General features: G+C 38.6%; 1 protein-coding gene across 7 annotated transcripts; it reads left to right on the forward strand.

The window, feature by feature from the left end:
- The first annotated feature begins 15 nt into the window (after nt 1-15).
- Nucleotides 16-18410, forward strand: DDIAS (DNA damage induced apoptosis suppressor). 7 transcript variants are annotated; one of them, XM_045578121.1, is made up of 7 exons: nt 16-134; nt 243-497; nt 5648-5742; nt 9534-9662; nt 12760-12921; nt 14334-14451; nt 15520-18410. In XM_045578121.1, the coding sequence occupies exons 3-7, from the start codon at nt 5723-5725 to the stop codon at nt 18148-18150; spliced, it is 3060 nt and encodes a 1019-aa protein (XP_045434077.1). In that variant the 5' UTR covers nt 16-134; nt 243-497; nt 5648-5722; the 3' UTR covers nt 18151-18410. The 7 variants fall into 7 exon arrangements, with proteins under 7 accessions (XP_045434077.1, XP_036283789.1, XP_045434079.1 ...); XM_036427896.2 differs by lacking the exon at nt 12760-12921; XM_045578123.1 differs by lacking the exon at nt 9534-9662.
- Nucleotides 18411-22287: the final 3877 nt, after the last annotated feature.

Genomic DNA, 22287 nt, shown 5'->3' on the forward strand with positions numbered 1-22287 from the left:
ATTGGCTCTCAGGAGCCACGGCGGGAGCGTCACTTCCGGCGGAAGCGGGGCGCGGGAGGTTCGATTGGAGCCGGCTCTGCCTGCCGGTGGGAGTGTTGCCCGGGCAGGTTCCGGGTCCCGGTCCTCGGCCTGCGGTGAGTGGCTGCGGGAGGGGTTTTCTGGAAAGGGGAGACCCCGAAACTCCTAACGAACCCCCTGAACGTTATGAATGAGACTCAGAGCGTTCTTTGTTGTTGTTCCAGGAGGTAGCCTCTTCTTTAAAAGAGCGGCCCTTTTCACTTTAGACCGAGCTCTCGCCATCGTTTACTGAGCATTTACTTACTGAGCTACCGAGCTGGACCCGGATCAGCATCTGGAACTGGAAATACAGAAAGGACAATGGGACGCCGCGGCGTTGGAGGTGCTCGGAGAGACTGACACAGCCGGCTGCTGCGCGGAAAGTAATTCGTGCTGCAAAGGCGTCTTTTCCAATCTGCCGTGGTGGCCCAGAGGGAAACGTAAGTAACTGAGCGGTGGGACCAGACCAGAAACGTGCACGTTTTCTAGATTCCTTCCTATCGCTCACATGTAGCCAGTCACTGTGACAGGAGCCTCCCAGCTGGTTCTCCTTCTTTCAGTCTTGTTTCCTTCCAAGCCAGGCTCCACATTGCCAGGCTGGTAAAGCTCAGGTCTGGTCCCGGCACTCCCCATTTAAAACCTTTCCGTCTGCTGGTATGGTGAGGCGTCGTCAGCATCTTCCATCTCTGAATTGTGTTTCTTCTGTCTTCTACAGACTGATTCATTTGCCTCTCAGCATAACCATTATGGCTTGTCGCAGTTTAGGTTCTTATAAGAGTATTTCTTGGATCACATGATCTCACACATCTAGAGGAAATAATGAACAACATAAACTGATGAACAAAAACAGACCCAAAGAAAGAGAAGCAGCGATCAGACTCTCAAACATCAGAGGGAAAGTAGGGGAGGGTTGGGGTAAAGGGAAGAGATCAACCAAAGGACTTGTGTGCATTCATATGGGCCTAGCCAGTGGCCATGGACAACAGGGAGGTGGGGGCATATGTAGGGAGGAGTTTGGGATGGGAATGGGGGGGGGGTAAGGACAATTATTTGATACCATAATCAATAAAATAAAATAAAAATTAAAAATAAATAAAGAAATAAAGCCTTTCTGTCGCTCCGATCTTCCCTCAGATGTAAATCTAAACTCCTTAACATGGGTCACCAGACTTTTCTTGTCGGGCCTTTGCCAACCTCTCCTGCTTTGTTTTTCACCACTCTAGCCCTAGGTTCCAACCATACCGAATGTCTTTTTGAGTTCTTCAAATGCACCATCTCCCTCACCTCCAGGTAGTTATTCATTCTGCTGAGAATGTTTTAAGTGATTCTCTCCTATGTGCCAAGAACTGGGAGGTACTGGGATTACAGCGGTTAACAAGATAGATTCCCGCCCTAATAGAACTTAAATCTTCTATAGATGGACGTTAGAGGAATAACAACGTAGCCCATCTGAATCAGATTGGTTTCAGAAGGCCTCTGAGAAGTTGACACTTAAATTGAGGCCTATGAAATGAGAAAAATTTAGACATTGAGCTGGAAAGGAAGAACATTCCAGAGTGAATAGATTGTACAATGGCCCTGAGGCCAAAAAGAGTCTGGCTTCTTTGTGTTCAAGAACCTAAGAAAAGACCAATGTTGCTGGAATATATATATTCAGAAAGAACAGTTGTATGAGATGAGTCTGGAGAGATTGGCAGGGATCAGACCACTTAGGTTGTGAATGGAGCCACAAAAGTAGGAGATAATGGTTGTTTACATTAAGGTGGTGGCAGCTTAAGGTGGGATTGGACTGGGGGAAGGGAGAAGTGAATGAAGGTTTTTAGATAAGGAAATAGACTCAAGCATTTAACCTATGGGTATATTGTGTGACTTGTGGCAAACAGATGACTCCTAGATATCTGGCCAGAGTTACTGATGGAGAGTAGTGCCATTTACTGAAATGGAGAAAATTACAAGAGGTTTGAGAGGAAACCAAGAATTCAGGTATTTTACCTATTAAGACTTGAGATGTTTATGAGACATCCAAATACTGTTGGCTCTCAGATGAGCAGTAAAGATATGGAAGTCTGGAGCTTGTAAATATTGTGTGCACCTTTGTGTCACTTCATTGGCAATTATACATTGCCAATTATACATTGCCATTGGATTATAAATTCCTTGAACACAAGCCTGTTTTTTTCTGTCTGTAACCCTGTTCCCTTCCCTATTCCCAGAATAGTACTTTACCTATTTGGACAAAAAGGGGCCACATGCTAACCTGACTGTGTGGAAGCCTTGCAAACTCAGAGACCTAAAGTAACTACAAATGTTGTTCTGAAATTTAAACTTTAAAATTAAAAAGCCATTTATGGTGGATACTCATATCCTAGGCTGGTATCTTCCCTGACAAAGGTCAGTCTGTCAGTCTTTACCTTAAGTGAGCCTACTGCCTTTTTGCATCTACAGGTACATATTTTTGGAATGTCAAAGTAATTTTCCTTTTTCTGAACCCCTCAAAACACAGGCACCACTCTGCGTTGACCACAAATCTTCTCATTATTATTGAGTTAGTTGTTGACTGTTACTATCCTGTGCTCGCCTAAGTAAAAGGAGTATGTGTCTATCATTTTACTTTTTATCCAATCACAGAGGTTTCCCTGATTTGCTTTTCCCACCTCTCTAATCTATCACCAGTGGATTTCATGTAATCCACTTACATCTCCTTTTTTTATTGTAATGTATAAAACAAGGTGCAAAACTGCCATTCTCTGGAGCATTATCTCAATCCGTTGAGATTCTGCTTCCCAACAATTGTCAACACTTTAGCTCAAATAAACTCAGAAAAATTCTTCACAGGTTTGAATGTTTCTTATGTTAACACTCATAAATGCAGTGGACAAACTGTGTTATAATCACTAAGATTTTCCTGAATAACATTTCAAAATATTTACCAATATTTCTCTAGACAAAAGAGATTTTGTCTCTATGTTTTTGGTTTATTTAATTTTCTATCTCCTGCCGGCCTCTCTTTTCCCTTTCTAGAGTTTTCATAGGAAGTTAGTAAATCACTTCTCAGGGACATCTTATGACAACTTTGTGCCCTTGAAGGAAACCATTAGATAACATCTTAATTTCTATTTGTATTCCATAAAACACTCTTATGTGATTTCTTCCCTCTAATCATTTTTTTTTAATAGTTGTAAAAATTATTTGTGAAGTAATCAGATCCCCTACTGTCTTGGGTATGACCCCAGTCCACTATCATAGGACCCAGAGCTTATGTGACATGACTCCCAACTCTTTCAGAAAAGGACCTAATTTCCTCACTCACCAGACCCAGAGCTGATGTGACTGGACTTCTTGCTATCTCAGGAAAAGACCCTGCCCCTCACTCACAGGAACCAGAGGTGATGTGACATGATCCCCAAATCTCAGGGACAGACTTTCCTCACACTCACAGGATACAGAGCTCATGTGACAGGACACACAACTTTTACAGAGTGAGACCCCTCTCCACACTTACAGAACTCAGGGTTAATGTCACGAGATTCCCCAACCCTTTCAGGTTGGACTCCTCCCCACACTCACAGGATCCAGAGATGATGTCTGAGGACCCCATACTCTCAAGTGGCTCAACGTTCCACACTAAATAGACCCAGGGCTGATGTGTAAGCATCCCCCAACTCTTTCATGAGGGAACTCACCCCACACTCACAGGGCTCAGAGCTGACATGACAGGACTCCCTACTTTCAGGGAGGACCCCTCCCAACACTTAGAGAATCCAGACCTGATGTGGCAGGAGGGAAGAGCTCCATATACTCAGATGCACACTGTCAGGAAGTGCTCTTCCCTGTTGTCATCTTGGGACTAGATGCTTATTCACTAATCATCTGTTCTTATCATTTTGCAAGGACCCTATGAATTCCTCAAAGCGCCTTATATCATCCCTACCTCAGAATGTCTCATATGCCCATAACAGTAGGTCCCAAAGTGTATGTGGCAGGACCTACTACTCTCTCAGGTGGGACTCCTTTCCATAGTAACAGGATCCAAAGCTCATGTGACAGGATCCACTATTCTCTCAGGTGGGACTTTTACCAAACTAACCAGACCAAGAGCTGGTTTGATAGGAACCACTATTGTCTCAGAGAGGGACCTCTGTCCAGACACAGGACCCAGAACTGAACTCATGTTATAGGACTTTAAATAATTTTCCCAACATGAATATGACCCAGAGCTAATGTGAGTGGACCCTCTACTCAGAATGGGTTCCCTTTCAACACTGATGCATACGGCCAGCTAGTGTGCATCTTTCGGATAACATTGAGGCCACCAGTAAATATTTTCCGTTTTGCTGCCATCTAGTGTACATTTTGGGAATAGCACCTTTTACTAAGCCTCTTACCACTTTGCAAGGGCACTTTGAAGGCACCTTACATCATCCCTAGCTCAGAATATCTTATATACTCTAGTTTTCTTTCTATCTCTGATCCTCTTCTGCATTTGGAGTCTCTGACTCTCATGTATGTGAGGATTTCATACATATGTATGTCTTAAATTTGATTATTTTTTGTTGCTAATTTGTCTCATATATATTTGATTAGATCAGGAAATAGAACCTTGAGGTTAGAGGGAAGTTTGTTCTTTTCCCTCATAAGCAAATAATCAGACATTTAATAATAGGTAAATTTTGGGAGTACATTAACGTCACCGTTTCCTGAAATAAAGTTTTAACAATTTAACTAAACTAAGTTATTCTCAAGACTAAATGATTATATCAGTGAAATATGGAACAATCTAGTAATTTAGCTTGTGGATCTAAAACTTTTCTTTAAAATTTCAAAGGTGGGGATGAAGAGGACCAAAGTTTTGCACTTGGTGTGTTGATTTTTTTTTTTATTTTTTTTTTTGCATGTTGATTTTAAGCTGGTTGTTAAGAAACAAAAAACTGAGAAAGAACCTATGGTTCTCATCTCATTTTTTCCTAAGATATTTCGTTAGGAAAATCTGGTTTAGGAAGAAAACGTAAGCATAATCACTTTAGCTTTAGAAATTCAGACTCCAAGCAGGAGTTTGTTGACCTCCTTATCTCTCCCGGACCATGGGCTACAGCTTTGGGGGTTGCCTTAAAAAAAGTATCCTGCCATGTATGTTGCACTTTTTTAAAATTACCTGCTTATAGCCTATTTCACCTAAAGTTTAAGACCCTGTTCCCCCATTTCCAAAATGTCCTGTATACCCAATATTGCCTCATTGTTTTTGCTATTTATTTGTATGCAAATTCTCCTTCACATGTATTAAATTTTGAATTACTTGTTAATCTAAATATGCTAATTTGATTATTAGCCCAGCTGTTTTAACTTAGAAAGTGTGAGGAAAATATTTTTTTAATATATTTTTATTGATTTCATTGAGAAGGGACGGGGAGAGAGAGAGATAGAAACATCAATGAATTCCTCCTGCACACCACACACTGGGGATCAAGCCCGGAACCTGGGCATGTGCCCTTGACTGTAATCGAACCTGGGACCCTTCAGGCTGCAGGCCAATGCTCTATCCACTGAACCAAACCAGCTAGGGCAGAAAAAAAATTTTTTTTTTAATCCACAGTACTGATGAACCAGTCATATGAACTTAATGGCAGGGACACTGCTAACTTCTGGAAATTGCTGCACCTGAAAGATCATGAACATCTGCCAGCAAAGGTAAGCATTATTTTTGTTGACTCTGTCCACCTTTCTGGTCTATTTCTGCAGTGTTTGGTAGACTTTAGAAGTGCTTTGAGTTATTTTCCTCTCTTCTACATTTGCGAAGCTAGCTGCATTGACTTAGAGAGTCATGAGATTTCTTCATTGAGTCATGAGCCTGTTTACATCATGAGGATCTGGTTCAGCCTCTGCATTTGGCGGCAACGGGGGTCCATTGTCCGGCTCCAACTCTGGAGTCTGGCTATGCGGCCTTGATTATGGATCTGGGTTCCATCCCCAGGGCCTGTGATCTGGTGTCAAATCTATTTAGCTATGTGTCTGGGGTCTGGAGTCTTTGTATGTGGCTTTATGTCCTGGATTCATACGTTAAAAGACAAGGAGAAGCCTGAAGACAAATTTTCTCTCCTGACTCCAGCCATGATGTGAAGGGCCAAGGGTGTTTTGAGATTAACGGGCCAGGAGAGGCCTTAAGCTGAATTCTGCATCTTGGCTTTAGCCAGGTTGTCCAGGGTAAAAGGGCAAGACCTGGAGGCAAATAATTCATCCTAATGCCAGCCCAGCACGTGATGGGCAGAAGAGTGCCTGGGGAAACAGGTGAGGAGAGACCTGGAGCTGATAGCGTTTTTTCCAGCTTTGCCGAGTACGTGATGGACAGAGGGTGTCCTGAGATCAAGATTGAGGAGGGACCTGGAGTCAAATTCTCAGATTTAGCCTAGCCTGTGATGGACAGTAGGCCTGGCTGCTTGGGAAAAAGGATGAGAAGAGATCTAAATGCAAAATGCTCCATCCACTTCCAGGCAGCCTGTGTGTGAGAGGTAGTGGGGTGCCTGGGGTAAGGAGCAAGATGAGACTTGGAGGCAATTTCTCCATCCGTCTGAGGATCAGAGGGGATGCCTGTGGTAAGAAGTACACTCAGCTGGCTAGATTTCTGTAAACACTTTCTCCACTCTGTTTTTGAAAGATGAAACGGAGGGGCCGGAGAGCAGGACACAGGCTTTATTGATGCAGAAGACCCCTGCCGGGCTGCCTTCCAAGGAGAAAAGAGCACATGTGCCGGGGTGAACATGCCTTTTGAGGGGAGGAAAAGGAAGGGACGATGCTCTATCCACTGAGCTAAACCAGTTTTGGCTATTTTAAGTCTTTTTGTTAATGATATTGTAAAAAATTAGGCCATGTGAACATATTTGGCAGTTTAAATAGAAGATTAACAAAATGACAAATTACCGGTATAATTAAAAATAAAACCGTAAACAATAGAAGAGATTTAAGACAATTAGGCTTACTTAAGTTTAATTGCCATTCCTTTCTTGCTCAAAATCAGAAAGAAAAAAAAAACAAATTTCAGCATTTTAGGAAGAGGAACAAGCTTTTTCTTTTACTAAAATTCATCAGACCCGAGACTGGCCAAATTGCTCAGTTGATTAGAGTGCATCCCCATACATCAAAATTGTGGGTTCTCTACAGTCAAGACACATTTAAGAATTAACCAATGGCCGAAACCGGTTTGGCTCAGTGGATAGAGTGTTGGCCTGCAGACTGAAAGGTCCCAGGTTCGATTCCGGTCAAGGGCATGTACCTTGGTTGCGGGCACATCCCCAGTGGGGGGTGTGCAGGAGGCAGCTGATCAATTATTCTCTCTCATCGATATTTCTAACTCTATCCCTCTCTCTTCTCCTCTGTGAAAAATCAATAAAATTAAAAAATTAAAAATTTTTTAAAAGTCAACCAATGAATGAATAAATAAGTGGAACAACAAATTGATGTTTCTCTCTCTCCCTTCTTCTCTATCTGAAATCAATAAGTAAAAGTCATCAGACCTGGGAGTTGGCAGAGAGGGTCAAAAGCTACAGACTAGCATGGAAAGATAGCTTATTCTCCAAAACAATTAGTAGCTACCTGTCCCTTGGACCTTTTTCTACCCCCGTTTCTATGAATTTGTTAACTAAATGGAAATTTATTCCCCCAAAATGTATTTAGTAAAAGAATTTCCTGATCGTAATGGGACAAAGTTACATTGAAAGTACAAGTAGGTATAAGAAATTGAAGATTAATTGGTTAATTTTCTTTTTAAAAAATGAAAAAAATAATAAAATTAGCAAATGATTATAATAGAATAAAGCTCTACTAGATATAATTGTATACCTTGCTCTTTAGAGATTTATTTTAATTTAAAATTCTTTGACTCTGGTTCAGGATTTTCTTAGTGCTTTTATTCTGAACCACATTCTGTTCCTTAGGGTAAGTAATGTAAATGTGTTTCCTCAGTACACTGGCATTATTCTCTGTGCTCAGTGAAAGCACTTGTCTTCCATCCTTTGAGCCTCCCTTTCTCCCAGTTGATTTGTGGCTGATGATAAGTTGATAGTTGAAACAAGATGAAGGGTTTTAAACCAAGAATTCAAGAGCCTCATACATTAGCCTTGTTCTGCTGCAGCCCCCGTGCACCTGTTCCACTTCTACCACACCACTCCTACTCAGCCTCCCACAGGATATGGTTTGCTGACTATGATGGAGCTGAAATAAATGTAATACTATATCACCAGCCTTCCTAATAAAAATCAAGAAGAAAGATAAATTGCAAGGAATACCACATATGAAATTGTTAAGTCTATCATTGTGCTTGCCTAACTTTAGTATTTATTCATTCCCAATATTTCATTCAGTTATGCATTAAACATGGATTCACATACTGCAAGTCAAGCAAGAGAGAGAGAGAGGGAGAGAGGGAGAGAGAGACAAAGCAAACTAGATGACAAGTATCATGATGGAAACAGCTAATAGTAACTTTCTAAAAGGATATTATTATATTTTTGTCCACCAGACAATGGGAAGTTTTTTTGTAATTTTCTGGGGTTTACAAGGTGAAACACAAATATTTGATGACCTTTTTCATTTCAGTTCTCAAATTTGCTAGTCATAATTTTCTAGACATACTTATTTTATCCACTAGAGTGCAATAAATCCTTAAAGACAGTTTAATCAACCTTCCTTTAAAAATATAGTAATTACTTCTTATACATTTAACTTAGAAATTAATTCCCAAATATTTCTGCTTATATGTTTTTCACTTATTGGTAAGTTGTCTGCCCACTTAAACAGTGAACATTTTAGGACAGGAAGTATCTTATTTTTTAAATTTCCCCACAACACTTGGCACAATTAAACCTAGTCATTATATAGGTTTAATCTATCTCCTAAAATTTGAATTTGATAATAGTTTTGTGAAGAATATAATTTGATGCATGCCAATAGTTTTGATACAATATAAAATTTTAGAACTCTAAATAAAATCATCTCTGCTCATATAATCACAATTAAAGAAAATAAATCCAAAAAGGATAAAATGTAAGTAATGGTTAAAATAAGTTTTAATTAAGGCACCATATATGAAACTACTGTAATGTATCTACACTAATAAAAGAGTAAGATGCAAATTGACTGTACCCTCATGAAGCCCACCAGCCAATCAGGAGTGAGTATGCAAACAAAGATGGTGGATTAATTTGCATACACAGGCTCACAAGGCTGGGAGCAGGGTGGGACACAGGCTTTTGCACCACCTCAGCCACGTCAGACCTCTGGACAGAGTGGGAAGGTGGGAAGGTGGCACCAGCCAAAGCAAAGGCAGTGCCAGCAGCCAGGGGAAGGAAGGCCTATTCTTGCACAAATCTTTGTGCATTGAGCTTTTCAATACATAGACATTTACTAGAAAAGACATCTTCAGAAATGAATTATGCACCTACAATTAAAGATTTGCCACTCACCCCAGTGACTATTTTGTTTTGCAGGCCACAGCGTGAATACATGAATAGAAAAAGAAAGTTTCTTCTTGCCTCCGTTCTTGCTCTCCAAAATTCAAGTTTTATATATCCTTCATGTCAAAAGTGTTTCTCTCGGATAATCTTAGTCTCCAAAAGGTAAATGTAAAGCCTATAAACACAAGAGAGGAAATACAAGTCAGTTGCAAGCCAGTGTAAGAAACAGAAATTCCCCATTTGCATTTCCCCACTGCTACAGCACAGCATAGCAAGGTTTTGACAGAGGAATTCCATACTCTAACCTTTGGAAAGGATTTTAGAGACACCAAAGAGCAGAAAAATTTCCACCTAAAGATTTTCTTTGAATTCCAAATCCTTAGTGATAAAATCTATAATAGGTGCTTTGTATTTAATAAGGTTAACCTTCTTCTTTGTTTTAACCTCCAAGATTTAGAGCAGTGGTGGTTTTCAAATTACATTCTGCAGATCCTTAAGGGTTCATGCTTCTAGAGGGAAATGGGGATTAGAGAAGGAATATTAGTGCTAACAAGTAGGATGGGCACGGGCCCCCACTTTTGTTTCAGCAAGACCTCCATTTTCATCCTTCTGTTAGGGTTCCAAAATTTCATTTAAAAAAGTTCCATGATGTATATAGAGATGCAGACACATAGATGTACAGATATAAAAAACACATGTTTGAAAAGTTTTGATCATTCATATAAGATTATCATATTCACATACGTGTGTGTGTTTGTGTGTGTGTGTGTTCGCTCTCCCAAAAATTATGAGTGGGGGGGGGTACTTATTTATCCACATAAGCTGTTCATCTAACCCAAACAGTTGTGAGTTGTCCTTCTAACTTACATAATGGGATACATAGTTTCTTTAGTTTAGAAATCTCTCTGATACTAAGCACTTCCATTTCCTGTCTTAAAATGTGAATTATAGCTCAGACACTATCCTCTCTCCTATCCCTTCCCACCCCACTGCTCAGCCACCCAAAAAGTTTGTGTCATTTATTTAAATAAGTTGAATTGAATTTTACACACATTGATCATAGTTTTCTCCTATTGGGGAGAAGTGGTATGTAAAGCTTTAAAGTACTTTTTTTCAATTACAGTTCAAATTCAGTATTCTTTTGTATTAGTTTTAGAGTTTCAAGTGTACAGCATAGTGGTTAGATAATCATATACCTTACAAAGTGTTTCCCCTGATATTTCTAGTACCCATTTGGAACCATACTGAGTTATTACAATATTATTGACTGACTGCTGTACTATACATCTCTGTGACTATTTTGTAACTGCCAATTTGTACTCCTTAATCTTTTCACTTTTTTTACCCTAACCCCACTACCATCAGTCTGTTTTTTGTGTCTATAAGTCTGTTTCTGTTTTCTTTGCTCATTTATATTGTTCTTAAATTCCACATGTAAGTGAAATCCTATGGAATTTATCTTTCTCTGACTGACTTATTTCACTTAGCATAATAGCCTCCTTCAGTGGTTCTCAACCTTTCTAATGCCGTGACCCTTTAATACAGTTCCTCATATTGTGGTGACCCCCAACCATAACATTATTTTAGTTGCTACTTCATAACTAATTTTGCTACTGTTAATGAATCGTAATGTAAATATCTGTGTTTTCCCCTGGTCTTGGGTGACCCTGCTAGCTAAGAATATTACCTCAGACTTGAATGCATTATTATATAATCTTTAAAGAAGGTATATTTATAGCCAAACGACAACACAACTCCAGCAGGTTTGGGTAAGATTACAAAATGGGTTGGCACAGATCCATCCTAAGTGTAGCAAAAAAATAATTAGCACAGATCTAATGATGAATCAATAACTTCTTATATGAAGGATTAACCTTTGTTCAAAATAGTCACCTTGGTCCTGTGGAGTTTAGGCTCCTCCTAGTGGCTATATGGCAGCAATCTAATGTTTACAGCTCTCGTTATTTTCTGTTAGCATCTTCTATTTGCTTTTTTAAGCTAGATCAGTGACTTTCAACTGGTGTGCCACAAGAATTTTTAAAAAATGTAATACCTGATTATTTAGTCAGGGGCACTCACCTCTTTTTCCTTAGATTGCCAAATTAAAAAAAATGGCAACAGCCAACACAACAATAGCAATCTGTGTGGATGAATCAAAATCACACCTATTTTTTGTCAGATTGCAAAGTATATATTTGTTAGTGTGCTACAGAATTTTAGTAATTAGTTTATATGTGCCATGAAATGAAAAAGGTTGATAATTGCTAAACTGTAACACAAAAAACAAAAAATCCTAAGATTAACTGTTACCAAAAGATGTTTTCATCGGTCAGTGTGCTAAATTAAGAATGTATAATAAGTTATAAGACATTATTGCAAACAACTTAAAAGGAGGGAAACAGTAGAAGTGACAATATCATTACAATATTTAATAACAAGAATCAAACTAACTTATTAATTGGTAAAATTGGCAATAGATGTTTTCTTTACTTTCTTTTCTTTTTCTTTGTCTTCTTTTATACTTCTTCAACCCTGAATTTTACTGATGAGGCAATCAAGGTTTAAGGGATTTAGTAAATATCCTAAAACCAGACATTTAGTACATGACAGTAAAGTTACACTTAATAGGTTTTTTTCACCAGAAAGACATTGACAATAATTATATAATACATTGCCTTAGAAAAACAAGTGAAATAAGATGTTTTGTAATCTGATAAATTCTTAACATATTCCAATGAATTAAAGAAAGTAAGGTTATTTTTATAATGGTGAGAAAAAATGTAACTGGGTTCTCTATATATACATTTTTATTAATTGTTTCAAGATTATTAATTATTTTTAATAGAAGATAGACATTAATTTTCAGGTCTTCTGTTGGCGTAGTGTTTACTTCATTATATTTAGTTTGCACATACCCCCAACCCCAGACTATAATGTATCTCACTTTGTTCATGATGATTTAGCTATTAAAACATCTCTTCCCACCATGCTATCTCCTAAATCCTACACACACACACACTCCCTTCACTTTTCTGTCAGTTCGTGCCACTTAATTTAAACCATTGAAAGCAGCTGTTATGAGTAAAGAAATTCAAAAGAAACTAATCTGAAGTAGTTTAAGATGAATGTAAGTTGAATAGGAACATTTGTAAACAAAACATTATTTTTAATTTTTACTTTTCCACATTTGTTTTTCATCATATGAAGAAAAAAAAAAAAATAGTGAACCTTTCTATACTTTTCTCTTCTACTTTTCCAGGTCTAATTGTCCAAAATGTGGTTCTACTGGTGAAGCTGAAAATGCCAGTTACAGATACAGACTTTGCATAAAAGTTGCAGAATCAAACAAATTATTTGGCATTACTGTTTTTGGAAGCTGCTTAGATGCATTTTTTGGTCTTACAGCCACTGATTTGCATAGGTAAGATTATTTAAAGCATTCTTTTTCCTAGCTACACCTTTAGTATATTAATAGAATTTTAAAATATGTGTTTTTAAGGTAATAAACATTTGGTTAAAAATAAAAAAATGATGACCTCATTCATTGACTGCTCAACCCTCAGAACATCAGTTTCTTTAAAAGATCATCAAGAGCCGAAACCGGTTTGGCTCAGTGGTAAAGCGTCGGTCTGCGGACTGAAAGGTCCCAGATTCGATTCCTGTCAAGGGCATGTACCTTGGTTGCTGGCACATCCCCGGTAGGGGGTGTGCAAGAAGCAGCTGGTCGAAGTTCCTCTCTCTATCTCTCTCTCTCTCTCTCTCTCTCTCTCCCTTCCTCTCTGTAAAAAAATCAATAAAATATATTTAAAAATAAATAAATAAAATAAAAATAATAAAAGATCATCAAGAAATAGATGTTTATTTTCTGAATATATAATGTGATAATGTTAAACCAAGCTCCTTTTATCCAAGCCAATTAAGCTGTGATTAGAATACTAAATTCCAAAACTCTAATCCAAATTAGAGGACATAGAATAAGAAAGTAAAATTGTTTCAAACTGAGGGATTATCCAAGTTACTTACATTCAGTTGGCCAACATCCCTGAGGCAGAAGAAGTCTTTTGTGGGAATATTTGCATATAATATGTAGAAATGTTATTTCTCTCATTGCAACTTCACCTGCATAGTTTGACCTTTTATGATGTTGTCCTAAAAATGCAAGGATATATTTAAGCAGTCTTCTACCCACCTCCCCTAATCCCTAACAGAAGAAATGCCTGTCTCCTTATAGTCGAGAGCAGACTCATTTGAAGAAAGGGACAGCAGAGAGACCAGAGGATCACCAGGGAAGAGGAAAGACTCCTCTCTGCTTTGATGAGGACTAGAGATTCTATCACTGCTTCTACTGCTACTTCTAGAATAATTGCTGGGCCTGATTCCTAGGCAGGCATCTATTTATTCACATTTGATCAATTGTTTTTGTCTTTCTAGCTATGGGAAACTAGAGGGAACAAAATGCCTAGCTTTTAATGTCACCTTTTTTTTTTTTTTTTTTAATTTCAGAGAGGAAGGGAGAGAAAGAAATATCAGTGATGAGAGAGAATCATTGATCCACTGCCTCCTGCACTACCTCCATTCTTCCCCCTTACTAGAGATCAAGCCCACAACCCAGGCCTGTGCCCTTGACCAGAATCAAACCTGGAATCCTTCAGTTTGCAGGCTTACGTACTATCCACTGAGCCAAATCAGCTAGGGCTAAAGTCACTTTTTTAAATATGTAACTCAAAAGTTTCATGCTGCATTTTCAAACTAATTGTTCATATTTCTGACTTTATGGCAAGTTAAAATTTCAAAGTTTATCTCTTCAAACTTTTTTTTTTTCTTCCAATCAAGGTACATTCAGGATTCCAGTGAAATTCCAGGAGCACTGGATAGGGATGCAACTCAGAACCTATTGACTAAAGCAGTTGAAACTTGCTTTGTTGGACAGAGTTTTATTTTTGGAGTGACGGTAATTAAGACTTTCTTCTGTTAACATTTCCATTGTAATTAAATTATTTTAATTCTCTAAATAGTTTCTCGGAGTCATAAATGTGAGATCCTGTAGAAGCACTTTAGACTGTGTAAAAATAGCTATCGGTTAAACACCATGTGTGACAACTTCCTCTTTCAGAAGTCAGAAAAGTCTAGTTTAAATGTTTCAGAACTTTAAAAATCTAACTTTATATAAATTCAGAAGTGTTAGATATTTGTTTATCTGCATATTGATAACTAATAATAGGTTAGAAAGGACAGTTTTAAATAATTATAAAAGTGATAATAGAAGTTGAAAATAATGTACTAATTCTGAAGGAGTAGTCATTTTCTATTTCATCTGTGCTAAAGGAAACAAATGTAAATTTTATCCACATTGGAATTAGGGTGTGTTTTTTTTCTTTCTTTCTTTTTTTTTTTTTTTTTTTTTTAATTATTATCTGTGTACATATCTTACCATTGCCCCCTCCCCCCATATATACCCTCCCTTCCCAGAGTTTTGTGTCCATTGGTTGTACTTATATGCATGGGAATTAGGGTTTTAAAACTAAGAACAGAGCACTCCCTAACTGCACAGTGAGAAAGACCAAAGGGAAGGTGAAGCCAGGAGCTACAGAGCTTTTCTTTGTTAAAACCTTAGATAATTCTTTTATCTTTTTTTTTAATAGGGGAAAGCATTCCCTTAAGCATTTAAAGTTTATGAAAGTTAATGACAGATATAATAGCAATCATTTATTGAGCAACTACTTTTTGCTAAGTAGTATAGTTTTCCATGTTACTGCAAATACAGTAAACTTGCATTTTTTTAATCTCTAGTTTATAAATGAGGAAACTAAGGCTCAAAAAGGTTAAATAAGTTGTCCAAAGTTACACCAGTAAATGTTAGAACTAGGATTTGAATACAAGTCGCTTTACTCCAAAGTTTACTTTTCTTATTTATACTACTATGTCTATAACACTAGATGATGTGAAATTATTTTAAATGTTTCACATTCTAGTCGAATAAAATTTTATTCTCATTTAAATGTATTAACTTCTTTCACAGAATTTTGAAAACCAACATGGGCAAGGTTCAGATTCCAGTAACTTCTTAGAACAGTGCCCTGGCCGCAGGAGAGAAATTAAAGAGCTACTGGCTTGCCAGATCGTCCTACCAGACCCGGGTGTTGCAGGCTTCACTGTCATTGACTATTTCCGGCAGCTTTTGCAGCTTTCCAATTTCAGGAAATTCCACGGTGGCTCCCGGGCACCTAATGGCCACCTGCTTGCTTTAGAATGCTCCGGTAATAGTGATCTCAGCAGCATATGTGACCTTGACAGCAGCTCTTGTTTTGTTGAGTCCCTTGGCAGAGAGAACTTTTTAATGTCCTGGCAGCTTTCACTTGAACTCACTTCCATTGTTTCACAACTAACAGATGAGGATAATTTTTCAGCTTCAGAACAAAGCAAGGCCTTTGATACTCTTCACCAGAACAGAAAGTGCATTTCCTTGGCAGAGGCCACTGGTTCAGGTGGTTGCCATGATGCCATTCAGGATTCATGGAGCCTTGTTTCGTATATGGATAAAAAGAGCACAGCACAAAAGTTAGGTGATGAACATGGCTTACAAGCTAATCAGCCAAGTGCAGCACACAGCAGTCATCATGAAACTGGAGTTACTGGTTCTAATATAGTCTCCTTGAAAATGCAAGAGTCCCATGAACCAAGTAATACAAAATCCTTCCACAGTGCAGTAGGAATTAAAAAGACAAATTCCCAGCATGAGCTAACGTGTCATGATGTTAATACTCCCTCCAGCCTTCAGGAAAGATCTGCATGTTGTCCACCTATATCACTCAGTCTTGAAGAGATAGCTGATGGTTCCCAGGATTTTGATCCCAAGATTTGGGATGATCTGCCACTCTCTGAAAGCTTAAACAAGTTTCTGGCAGCTATCGAAAGTGAGATTGCTATAACCTCCATGGATGCCAGCAGTATGAAGCATCATCTAGATAATGGCATCGATGAATTACAGGCAGACCACAGCAGTTTATCTGTGACTCCCCAGGGAACTGCTGGAGCCTTGCATACACCACCTATAGCGTTAAGATCATGTCAAGCAGCAGTCAAAGCAAACTGTGGCAAAGGTAACTTTCTTTCCAACTGTGAAGCAAATCCAGCTGTTAGTGTTCAGGAGTCACAACCAGATAACACAGCAGAGGCTGTCTCCATAGGTAGAAATGGAAGAGATATTTCTGAATGTTTTCTATCAAATGCTTTTCTGCCAGCTCTGTATCCAATTTCAAAAGGTTTAGGAACAACACGTACTCTTAGGAAGTCTACCAGAATTCCATCACGTAGGGCTACAATTTCACATACAGACAGTACTTCAAAGAGTGACCATTCTTATCTCAATATCAAGTGTTTTCATGGAAGTGGAGAAAAATCACCTTTGGAAATGAGTGAAAAGTTGATGACTTTGTGTTCCAGGAGGTATAATGATGTTTCTGACCTTTGCAACTTAGAAAATAAACAATGTAGGAGGTGGCCAAAGGACCAAGGTGACAGTCTTACAATTTGCAGGAAACTTACGTATTCCGTAGAAGCTCTTTGCAGCAGTCCAAGTAGAAGTACAAATGCATTGAAAGAAATGCCTTATGGACATATCAAAGATAATTTAACACAGACCTATGTTCCTGGTCATGAAAGCAGTTACAATGCTTCTGCTGATCTCTTCGATGATAGTGCTAAAGAAATGGACATGGCAAGAGAAACCACCAAAAAGTCACAGGATATTTTGTTACAATGGGGAAACTCTTTGGCAGAAAGTCATCATATAGAATCTGATTTTTCACTGAGATCATTTTCTGAAAACTTCAGCCAATCTTCACAAAAATTACCTTTGCCAAACATACCTGCCTCCATGAATCCAAAAACATGCTCTTCACCACATTTCCCATCAGATTCAGAAAGTGATGTTGAAAGTAGCCAGGACTTCGTTCCATGTTCACAGTCAACTCCTGTTGCAGGATTCCACCAAACAAGAATTCCTGGGGTGAAAGGAGCTTTCAAGAAACTACCTGTCTTTTATGTGGATCTTGATACTAACTGTAAAAAAGCAGGGATTTCCTCTGAAAATGAGGCACAGCAAGCCACTCCCAGGTCTCAAAAAAATATAAAAATACCCAGCCAGAAAGCCAAAAGCCCTGTTATACCTGGTGTGACACAACCAGAGGTTGTCAACAACTGTTCTATTGCTGAGTGCCTTGAATCTGACATTGATGAATGGGTCCCTCCTACCACAAAAAAAGCATTTTGTCCCGATAGGCTTGGATTCCAAGCCTTAGGTATAAGAAAATGCCTTCCTGCCTATAATTCTCCTGATGAGAACACATTACCGAGAAAGAAACTGAAGCATATCAAACAAAGAACTAGTAAGCGTTTCATTAAGAAAGAGTTAAATATAAAGAACACACTTACAGCAGTAGTCGCAAACCAGAAAACGCCTACCTTCAGCAGTACACACTCAGGCTGGATTTCCAAAGAGTCAGTGTTGGGACTTGATTGTAGTTCAGAAGCCAGTTATTGCCTTTCATTTTCAGAAAATTGGCCACCTTCAGTGCCTGAAACTAAAAACGTTTGGTCTCCTGAATTGTTTTCACAGAAAGTCACCTCGACCCAATGGTTAAACCTTTAAAGGTTTGCTTGGAAACATTTGCCTCCACTGGCATGGGAAGCATTCTTCCCATTTTGAACACTTGAAGAAGTACAAATAGAAAAGAGGTGCTGTCTTTTAAAAATATTATAAAGCAATTGTTTTTCTGTGTTTTATCAAGAATATTCTGATTCAGATAACTTGGCACTTTATGTTTTTGATTGTATGTTAGTAATATTGTTGGTTTTGCTTGTTAAAATTATTTAACTCACATGTATATTCAGAAATAAAGCCTTTACAAAACAAAACTTAAAGTCTTCATTAATTGGTCTGGTCAGCCCAGAAAAATGCCTGCTGTGTATTAGGCCAACTACTCTGTCAAGTTTGTGATAGCAAGCCTACAAGATTTTGCTCTACTAGGTAAGACAGACGTTACAGTATCACTACAATGCACCAAATGCAATGAAAGAGGTTCTTTAGTGGCTGTTACAAACATTCATGTGCTATGGGATCCTGATAGAGAAGCAGTTAGCCCAGCAGAATCTGGGCTGGGGATAAGAAGAAAGGTAAAAAAAAAACAACTAAGTAGTAGAATTAAATGTGACTATTTTATTTAATAAATATTAATTATATTCTTACTTCATTCGAGGTACTGGAAATACAAAGGTGAAAGCCAAGCTTCTTCCCTCAAGAAATTCATGGTCTATTAAACAAACAGTATCTGATAAGTTCTGTGATTGGACATAAGCTTGTAGAGCTCATAGGAGCAAAAATCAACAGCAGTTTCTAGACACACAAGTCCCTAGCAGCCCCTCAGCTAAACCTTTAGCTGTGAAACCTGTACTCTGTTCTGCTCCCTGTGCCATTCCCCACAGCAACTATTCCAAATCTTCATTCTCTTCATGCTGCCAATCTGTTCCTCCTTTTGCTTCCTCTTTCACGGAGAAGATTGAGATCACCTGTTGAGATCTCCTTGGGTCAAAGGAGAGAAATGACATCTATTTCACACACCAAAGTGAAATTTAGAAAACTTCAAGAGGTACTTCTGGCAACCAGGTCCCACATGAGACCAAATCCAGGCTCAGGGTGGCTTGTGGAGTCCCAGGAACGAGGAGGATTTACAAAATCTTGAAAAAGGCATTTCCTAATAAGGCACAAGTGTTCCTGACACGTGAGGGGCAGGATCCCTGCTTACTCAGATCTCAAAGGTACTGTCTAAGCTCCCCGGGGCCCCCTTATCTTGACTGTCTCCTGTTTGCCTGCCTTTTAAAAGATAGTGCCTAAGCTTAGTGTTCTATTATTGTCCTTTCTACATGTACTCAGTTGAATTCATTCACTCATCTATATTTACCCATAAGCTGTTTAATTTGAAGTCTATCTAGAATTTCTCCTGAGACCAAGCATATACATTAGTGTTTGTTTTCATTCAGTTCAAAATTCTCTATAATAAAAGCCCGGTATGCTGTGTCCAGTCATGCAGTTGGCCATTCAACCAATCAAAGCGTAATGATGATATGCTATGCTCAACTGCTTGCTATGATGTGCACTGACCACCAGGGGGGGCAGTTGACCAGTCACTACTGATGTGCACTGACCACGGGGGCCAGACACTGACCAGTAGGTTAGCTTGCTGCTTGGGTCTGGCCAATTGGGATTGAGCAAGATGGGCTGGACAAACCCTGGAGCCCTCCTGCAGTCTCCCCAGCTGGCCAACCTCCCACATCCCTCCCTGGCCCCAATTGTGCATAGATGGGGTACCCTCTCACAATCTGGGACCCCTTGAGGAATGTTGGAGAGCGGTTTCAGCCCAATCCTGCAGGCCAGGCTGAGGGACCCCACTGGTGCACGAATTCATGCACCAGGCCTCTAGTATTTTATCATTTCCATGTGTTTTTTGATGTATGAGATTTTTACAAATGTGCTCCTTATTTCAGCCCTTTGAAATTTGTTCAGACTTGTTTAGTGGTCCAATCTATAGTTAGTTTTTGTAAATGCCCCACATGTGTCTGAAAAGAATGTGTTCTGCAGTTATTGGGCAAAAAAATTTTTTTTTAATCTTCATCCGAAGATATGATTTATTGATTTTTTTAGAGACAGAGAGAAGCATTGATTGGTTGTCTCCCATATGCATTCTGAAAGGGCACATACCTAACTATGTGTATTAGAATTTTAAGTGTACTAGATATGTTAATCATGTTGCTCTAATTATATATGTACTGATTTTTCCCATTCTGTTAATTACTGAAAGAGGGATTTTAAAATCTCTGTGATTGTGAATGCATATTATTTCTCATTTTATTTTATTTTATTTTTTTATTGATTTTTTTACAGAGAGGAAGGGAGAGGGATAGAGAGTTTGAAACATCGATGAGAGAGAAACATCAACCAGCCGCCTTGTGCACAACCCCCACCGGGGAGGTGCCCGCAACCAATGTACATGCCCTGTGACCGGAATCGAACCTGGGGCCCTTCCGTCCGCAGACCGACGCTCTATCCAGAGCCAAACCGGTTTCGGCTTATTTCTCATTTTAGTTTTATAGTTTTTATTTTATTTGGATATCATTACTAGGTACAAATTCAATCTTGTATCTTCCTAGTGGACTAAAAATTTAAACATGGAAGTCCCATTTCATTACTATTAATATTTTTGTCCTAAAAACTAATTGTATCACTGTACTGTATTAGCTTTGTTTTGCTTAGTATTTGCATGAGGTTTTTGTTTTTGTTGTTCATTTCTTTTTCAATCTGTATTTTTATGTCTTACATGTGCTTCTTGGAAGGCTTGAAGAGTTGGGTTTTGTTTTGTTGTCCAGTTTGGCGATCTTTGTCCTCTAACTGGAATGTTAGTGTGTTAACAATTAATTTAAAGATCTAAACTTAAAGTTCATGTGATTAGCAAAATAGTCATAAGTCAGCAGACCTTAACCAAATTACTTGTCTCAAGGCTTGCAGTCCAGTTGGTACCAGATGAAGGGATTGATTGAAAGCATTTCGACAAATATTAATTTGAACAAGCTAAATGGACATAAGATTAAGTTAACTGGAGTCAAAAGCCATTGACAGTGTGTTATAACTCTTTGATCTGGGGGTATCTCTTTGATATATAACAAAGGGGAAATGGATATGCTTACTCCGCTACTTATCCTATAACTCTGAGTAACCAATTGGCCTGATTAATCAGACACCATCTGCTATTGACTGACTGTCTGTGCCCCCTTCCCCAGATGCCTTTGTTGAAACCTAATCCCCAATATGATCATATTTGGAGAGGAGGCATTTTGGAAGTAATTTGGTCACAGGGACAAAGCCCTCATGAATGGGATTAGTGCCCTTATTAAAAGGTCACAGGGAGCCCCCTTACCCCTTCTGAGCATCAATAAACTTGGTAGAATGTTAAGCCACATACAATTGTTAATTTTTATGGTTTCATCTCCAAAATCAAAGTCAGAAAGACTAGCCTGTTTAAGCTTATTTTTACCTACATGTGAAAACATAACTATTCTCTGGGAAGCCTGAAAAAATTCTAGATATGACCATTTAGGTAGCATGTCTTATGTAACTAACATGTGGTTTCCTGCAAGGAATGGAAATAGGATACTTCAGTTCTTGAAATATTCAGAGGTGAGCACCTGGCCCAAAACACAGGCACATGGTGTGGTTTAAAAATAGCTCCAGTTTCTGTCTTTCAGCTGCAGATGTACTTGAGGGTATAGAGATAGCATATATTGGGTATAGTTTGTGGGTAGCAGATGTGGAATAATTGAGTCAACTAATGATAGTGATCCTCAAGGTTTTTCAAAACACCGATTTCCAATTTGCCAAGGAATTGTCCAAATGAGGATATAGAACCATATAATGTGTTTTAGCTAGAAATTATCTTAAAGTTATCTAATCTAGTATATAATATAACATGGCTCCTCAGTGTTGGAACTGAAACTAGATTTGACTCCTCATTCTCGGTGTAATAATACTCCTTCCACTATGTCATCAGATAAAGCATCTTTCTCACCATTAGAAATAATTAACATATTACTTTCACATCCTGAGAACAGCAGAGTAGTCTTATTTTGGGTTCTAAGAGAACTTAAACATTATTCTGTCTAGCCCCTTATTTTATAGAGGAGAAATCCATGGTGCAAAACATTAAATGAATTGTCCAGGTTAGTCAGTTAGAGAATC

This window comes from Pipistrellus kuhlii, unplaced genomic scaffold, assembly GCF_014108245.1.
Source record: "Pipistrellus kuhlii isolate mPipKuh1 unplaced genomic scaffold, mPipKuh1.p scaffold_m20_p_9, whole genome shotgun sequence".
NCBI lineage: Eukaryota > Metazoa > Chordata > Mammalia > Chiroptera > Vespertilionidae > Pipistrellus > Pipistrellus kuhlii.

Bases quoted from the DNA above. Each gene is read 5' to 3' on its own strand.
- DDIAS (XM_045578121.1), top strand. From the start codon at position 5,723: ATGAACATCTGCCAGCAAAG. The intron at 12,922-14,333 runs GTAAGATTATTT...CTTCCAATCAAG, and splicing joins ACAGCCACTGATTTGCATAG to GTACATTCAGGATTCCAGTG. The intron at 14,452-15,519 runs GTAATTAAGACT...CTTCTTTCACAG, and splicing joins GTTTTATTTTTGGAGTGACG to AATTTTGAAAACCAACATGG.